General features: G+C 38.9%; 1 protein-coding gene across 3 annotated transcripts in view; it reads right to left on the bottom strand.

The window, feature by feature from the left end:
* MSANTD3 (Myb/SANT DNA binding domain containing 3) overlaps nucleotides 1-7,251 on the bottom strand; it is a 10,907-nt gene extending 3,656 nt beyond the window's left edge. Inside the window, exons 1-3 of one of the 3 annotated variants that reach the window (XM_035898989.1) lie at nucleotides 7,054-7,251; nucleotides 2,473-2,529; nucleotides 1-322 (exon numbers count right to left, since the gene is read on the bottom strand). The exon at nucleotides 1-322 is cut by the window's left edge and continues 127 nt beyond it. In XM_035898989.1, coding sequence (XP_035754882.1) covers nucleotides 1-291 — 291 coding nt within the window. In that variant the 5' untranslated portion in view covers nucleotides 292-322; nucleotides 2,473-2,529; nucleotides 7,054-7,251. The remainder of the gene's footprint in view (nucleotides 323-2,472; nucleotides 2,530-7,053) is intronic. The other 2 variants (XM_035898988.1, XM_009643490.2) reach the window with 2 other exon arrangements.
* Between the last annotated feature and the right edge of the window lie 6 nt (nucleotides 7,252-7,257).

Here is a 7,257-nt window from a genome sequence, read left to right as displayed (position 1 = left end):
ACTAATACTTCTTTTTACCTTCTCCCGTCTTTCATGTGCCATTATCTTTTTTGTCCGTGCCTTGATATTTTCCCAGCATTTCTTTAACTGTTTGAAGTCTCGCAGTGATACACTGGGCTGTGAATTATATTCATGAGCTAGTGCTTGCCAGGTACGTTGTTTCAGAGCAATAGTTCTTGCATCACTTTTTTTACATTCAAGCACGTATTTGTATTTTTCAACTAATGCAAGCAGCACACTCTTCTCCACTTCTGAGAAGTATTTAGCAGGCTTTATTATTTCGTTTTGCATTTTCTACTGTTTCTCCAAGAAGCCAAAAATCCTATGAAAACAATGTTGAAAGCAAAAAAACAAACACAAATTAGAACTGGTTACAGTATCAGGAAACTGTGTTTCAACAAATAACACCTAAGCATAGCTTCCCATTCTAACACACTTCACTTCCTAGAATAGTGTGTGAGTAGTTCTAGAGTACATAATGAAACATTAAGGTAAGATATAGTACAATTACATGCAGTTGCCTATTGCCACTTTAGCCGCTACACAGTTACAGAAGTATACCATAATGAGAAGGTTCTTGTCTTTGTTACAATTTGTCTTGATACAAAATACTCAGTATTCAATTTACTTAGTAACTTGTTTTTAGTAACATTGCACTTTGTTACACCCAGAGAGTTTTCAAAGCCCTGAACTGTGAACAAGTTCTGAAATCCAGCCCTTGATGGCTTCAGGTTTAAGTCTAAAGCTACCTTCAGCAGCTTTGGGTTTCCTTTGGTACACAAAAGATGCCCTTGCTGACTGTGTATAACTAATTTCTCCCCTCTCTCTATAATATTTGAAAGTTGTATGAGAAATGCTAGTAAGAAGTTCTCTTTTTAAAGACTTCCGTTGGCTTGGTTCTCCCCCATGCTCAGGCCTCCTTGACTGAGACCCAGTAGGCAGCAAGATCCTGACCAGTATTACAATACTGAGGAGAGGCAAGAGTTGCAAGAAGACATGAATTATCTACAGAAACTAACCGCTCTGAAGGTACAGGTCCTTTGCCCTTTACTGCTGACTCTGCGTGTGTAGCACTCTTCCTTATGCTTGCACTGCTGGTCACTCTCAGGAATGAATGACCTAGCTAAAAGGAGTTTTGGCCTCACTCAATACGGCCACTGCTATATACTTACACCATGTTAATGACTGCCTCTCTTCTCAAGCCTAGGACTTACGTAGTCAACAGGAAAAGGATAGCTGACACCAGGGAATTCTTAGCCATAAAAAAAAATTGAATAAATCAGTGTTTCCTTGAATTATTAACACGTGACTGTGCTGCAAAATGAAGGTTTTTCTTTTATCTTTCCACACGTCTTTCCCCATTCCCTCCCACTACAACTGCATGGCTCTAATTACTTTTACATTTTGGGCAGAAACTTCTGGACAATTATGTAGAAAAAGGGGGAGCAATGCTGTTTCAGCTCACATTTCTTCTGGTTTTAAGCCTAAAACTCAGAGACAGAACATATATAATAAGATAATTGGTTCATATTCCTAACAGTCTAGGACTCCCCAAAATGAATTTTCTAGTATTTTGCCCATTGTTTCCACTATTTCTGTCATAACACTACCTGAGAAAGCGATAGATATCACCATCAGATTTCCTCTTCTCAATATTTTTTTCCTTAACTCCACTGCACTAGCACTCTCTTCATGCTATTCTTATAATTCCTTTCCACCAAACCTCTTAATACTTACAGTTATTCTCACCTCTTTTAGTGAAGTTAACTACTTACGCTTACAAAGAAAGCTTACAGACAAGCTAATATCAAAATGAGTACCGAACTCTGACGTAAGAACAGGAGCTTTCTCAAGTAGCCCATGAAATGTGACAAAACCCAGCAAAACGAAGGAGTCAAAGAATAGAGAAGGCAGTAGAACAAAGCCTAGAATAGCAAAACTGAAAAAAAAAATGAATAGAAATAAGTAAAATTCTGAGTTTAAGTTATGTATGTTAAGTCAGTAGCAGTAGCTAACTTGTACTCCTACTGAAAAAGAGGAAAAAAACCCAGTTTGTACTTTCTGTCGCTGCTCAACTGGGCAATCACTGGGCATGTACTGACCGGACAGCCAGCACCTATGCAGTTCCTGGCTAGTCACAGTTCTACTACCTCTTAACCAAATGCTGGTGTCATGAGGACATGGGAGACAGGATTTAGGGAACAGATGGAAAGATCCATAGCAGGCCAGACTTTATTAGTTCTGCTGCTCACAGAACAAGAAAGAAAAAGGTGGACGGAAGAGAGCTGGGTGGCTGAGCGTAAGGAAGACAGTTCCCTGATCCAGCATTTCCTCCATCACACTATATCAAGTTATTTAGTGCTCTCTGTGAAAACTTAGTCACCCAATGTGTTGGTGACAGGAATTCTTAAACACCTATAATCCCATGGAACAAACTAAGTGTATGTAAACAAACTTGAAAGTATCACATACCAATCATTATAATGTCTACATCTAATAGACAGAAGAGAACATCTGCTTCAGAAGTTCCTTAAAAAAATAAATAAATTAGAAAAATAAGCAAAAGGTCAGGAAATGGACATCCTAAAAAAGAGATACTGAAAACTGGCAACTTTCCTCCATGAAACCACTCTCAAAACATGCAAAAGAAAAGAGGCCTATAAAGAAACAGACTATATCTGCTAATCTATTTTACTTATATACTGATTGTACAATTCCAAATGATTGAGCTGCTTTGGACAGCTGCTGAAATTAAATTCTTGGGACTAAATATTGATGCTTCGACCTGTCTTAGCCTCAATTTCACCAAAAAGCAGTCTCACCAGCAACCCCACCAGCAAGTCAGAAGGTCCAATAGTTTATGATCCTAAAAAATCAGGATCAGAGATTCCATGTGATCAGACATGGATGATTCTGCTTTCTGCTGATGCATGTAAATCTTATTTTTAGCTTTGAAAATGTGTGAGAATCTCAGACCAAAAATCATGACATGTTTATGTGTAGAAAATCCCTTTAATTAGAAAAACAATGGATTTTCAAGAACTTTGCAGACTGAGTTCAAAAGTTAAACAATGATAACAGGACTTCTGGATTCCAGGTCCTAAGTATTTAGCTACACAGGCTGGCAGAGATCAACTGATATCAGTAACTATTTAAAACTTTTCCAAATATGACTTCACATACATTAACAACCTGTGTAGTAGGATAAAAGCTCATCTTTCATGGATGGAGACACAGCAAACCTTTAAGCATCACTTTCATACCACACTATCATTTATTACTACTATTTTTACTGTGGTAGAATCTGAGAACCTTAGTCATATGCTCAAATACTGTACATTTAAGATCAGAAACATAGGTCCTACTCCAAGAAGAATACAATATATTAGTCTTCCCTTCCCCCATACACATTCCTAACTATTTTTTCCTACACATACACATTATACTTGTGTCCTTTCTATGAAAAAGCCAGGATTATGGTCTAGGATGCATAAAAGAACTCAAGAACTGGTGAAAGCAGTTTAATGCACTCACTACAGAGAAGACAAGAGTTATTGAAGATACTTTTCAAGCTCTTACATGCTGAGACTGCTTGCTTCAATATATTGAAGCCCATTTTCAATTAGGTGAACAGAAAGCAGTCTAAGATGTCAGAGAACTCAGAATACTGAGAAGTTATGGCAAAACACCACCATATATTTATATTCATCTCTTTTTCTTTACACATATCAACCACCTTCTGGCAGCCCAGAGGCTCCTCTGCAGAGTACAAGAAAGGACTCTCACAAACCCAAACAATTTCCATTTCAAGGCTAAAAGATGATTCCAGGACATATGCCCAGGATGTAGTTTAACATGGAGGAATCTGTGCTGAAATGGAAGTAGTTTTCTGTGCATGGCTCATATAGTAAACAGGATTGATGTGGGAATGTGCAGGCATATCAGACAGTTGCACAGTAAATGCTAAGAAACAAAGAATGGAAGGCTTCTCCACTCTTACAGGTGCCCAGGTTCTAAGACATGTACAGTAAGGAAGTACTTTATCCTAAATATTTTCTCGTGGCATGGCTGGGTTTATAACTTGCCTTAAACCAAATCAGTATCCTAAATACTTGTCCTCTCACACAAACCTTTATTGCTTTAAAAAACCAAAAATATCTCTCAACTCCTCATTTTTACTTTGAAATGTTGTGTAGTATTCTTCTTTTAAAGACTGTAAGGGAAGTCCTGTGATCTGCTGGAAGAATATCTTGAAAAAAAATGACACAAGTGAAGAAGTGCACATACATTCATAAGTATGTATACATGTATTATTTTGCTTGCACACACCTAAACATACACCCAAACTCCAACCAGTTGCAAAGAAGCCCATTAAAAAAAAACCAAAACACTTCAGGTTGGTATGTGTGAGCATTTTCAGTCCCTGAAATATTTTTTTAGGCATAAGAAAATGCAAAGAGAAAGTTATGGTGGAAGACTTAACCCAAATGTCAAGGTTACACTAGCCAAGCCCAAAGAACATAGTTTGCTAGCAAACTGCGGTCACTTCTGGTGTGAAAAAGTAATTTGTTTACCAATGCCAACAGGATTACTACCAGAAATAGTTAAGGACTGGGAAAAAAAATACTTATCCAACTTAAATTTCAGATGAAGTTTTAAGCATAGTCAGTAATTAACAGCACTGGAAATCAATCATAATTCTGTCCTTTTCATCCAGTGTGTGAGAGTGAAAGAAATGTATGGGAATGCAACCCAACCACCCCAACTAGTCACAACAACAGGTTTATATTATATTACATTTTATTATTATTTTATGTCATTTGAATGACAGAACCAGCAGTAAATAGTGCCCTTCTTCCTCAAATATTAGGTTTTCCTCACAGAGCTTCCATCAGAGTGTTTCAAGCCTGACTCTGTGTTGTGCCCCATTCCCGAGCAGTGCAAGCAGGGAAACAGTAATTACCTCCTCCCTTATGGTAACTCACTTCACTGACGATTGTCAAGTGAGTTAGATGGAGGACTGGAGCTTGCTCACTGCACTGACTTAAACAAAGGTCAGGCGAGTCTAGCTTGTAGCAGCATTTCAATACTTTATTGCACTTAGCAATATTCTAATAGCATATACTCTTGAACAGGCTTGTTAGTAATATATGGTCTATAGCACACTCATGTAGCTATGTGGGAGAAGGTATAGGGTAAGCAGTAAGGGGAGTGATATGACCTGTTTGGAATTCCAGTCACAAGTAGCATGGGGGTTTCAGGCCAACTGAGGGGAGCTCAGAGAAGCCAGCATTCCAGCCTTTCCTTTATACCCTCATTAGTGCATAATCACAGCTCGTGTAGCCTAATGATAAGTTCTGTGCTCTCCTACTTGCAAAGCCATGCCGTATGTGGGTTACAAATAAGAGTGGAGGGCGCTTAACAGAGGAAAGAGGAACTTCCAGTGGTTCAGCAAAACGTTTTCTCAGTACCACAACTTTTTGCATGAGTTGTTATGATATAGTTAGGTATACATGACACTATTTCCTTCCCGGTAGTTAATAGTATACACTTCTCCAGGGTAGTCCAGGCTCCTGAGATGAGTCTAGGCTGTTCAGGCTCTTGACATGAGTTTAGGCCACTTCTGCAAGTAGCAGATATGAAGCAAGGGACGTGACAGAGACATTTTCTGCACATTAGAGGCAACCATTGACAGATAGAGAGGGGCTGCCAGACCTCCACCTAGCCCTGCTCCCCACTGTGGCACAGTGATAGCATCCTTGTCTTCATCAGATTCTTTCAGCCAGACTGAGCTTCATCAACAAGTGAAGAAGTGCACATATGTTCATAAATACGTATGTATGTATTATTTTGCTTGCACACACCTAAACATACACCCAAACTCCAACCAGTTGCAAAGAAGCCCATTAAAAAAAAAAAAAAAATCACTTCAGGTTGGCGTGTATGAGCATTTTCAGTCCCTGAAATATTTTTTTAGGCATAAGAAAATGCAAAGAGAAAGTTATGGTGGAAGACTTAACCCAAATGTCAAGGTTACACTAGCCAAGCCCAAAGAACATAGTTTGCTAGCAAACTGCAGTCACTTCTGGTGTGAAAAAGTAATTTGTTTACCAATGACAACAGGATTACTACCAGAAATAGTTAAGGACTGGAAAAACCAAAAATATTTATCCAACTTAAATTTCAGATGAAGTTTTAAGCATAGTCAGTAATTAACAGCACTGGAAATCAATCATAATTCTGTCCTTTTCATCCAGTGTGTGAGAGTGAAAGAAATGTATGGGAATGCAACCACCCCAACTAGTCACAACAGGTTTATATTTCATTTGAATGACAGAACCAGCAGTAAACTGTGCTCTTCTTCCCCAAATGTTAGGTTTTCCTCACAGAGCTTCCATCAGTGTTCCAGGCCTGACCCTGTCTACCTTGAGGCTTGAAATCACTAAGTAATTGGGTGTATATATGAATGAGACCTATATGGAAATTGTGTTACATATAATCACATTAAAAAAAAAAAATATTTCATTTGAATGACAGAACCAGCAGTAAACTGTGCTCTTCTTCCCCAAATGTTAGGTTTTCCTCACAGAGCTTCCATCAGTGTTCCAGGCCTGACCCTGTCTACCTTGAGGCTTGAAATCACTAAGTAATTGGGTGTATATATGAATGAGACCTATATGGAAATTGTGTTACATATAATCACATTAAAAAAACAAAGCCAATCCTCTTTGAATGCTTCCCCCCTTCCCCCGCCCCCCCACATTTTAATACAAATTAATATAGTTATCACGGATTATCCAGCAAATGAACAAAATAATCGATTAGTAAAAATTCACAGTACTTTGCCTAAATTTCTCCTGGCAAATTTTATATACATATACCCGCAAGTATTACATTATATACACACACACATAAATATATTTTAAGGTGGTCATCCCGCTACCTATGGAGGACATCCAAAGCATCTTGTGCAAAGAAAGGCAATGGACGCAGGTTGTTATTTCGAACGATTGTCTGAAATTCATCAAAAATAGGCATAAACAGGAATCCTACCGGACTCTCCTGCACCCGAACTTCTCAAACATTAACTCGAACTCGTTTCTATTTCCCCGCTAGCTCCTCTTCTGCTTGAACGAGAAAGGAGAGCAGGTCCCGGCTCGACAAAGAAGACCGCTCCACCCAGGGCGGGCATGCAGGCTGCGGCTGAGGCGCGGATCCAGGGACATCTACCGCGGCGGGAGGAACGGCACACGGTCG

Source organism: Egretta garzetta, unplaced genomic scaffold (genome assembly GCF_000687185.1).
Source record: "Egretta garzetta isolate BGI_Z169 unplaced genomic scaffold, ASM68718v1 scaffold88, whole genome shotgun sequence".
Classification (NCBI taxonomy): domain Eukaryota; kingdom Metazoa; phylum Chordata; class Aves; order Pelecaniformes; family Ardeidae; genus Egretta; species Egretta garzetta.
The sequence above is the reverse complement of the archived record's forward strand: the minus strand, read 5'-3'. Positions and strand labels throughout refer to the sequence as shown.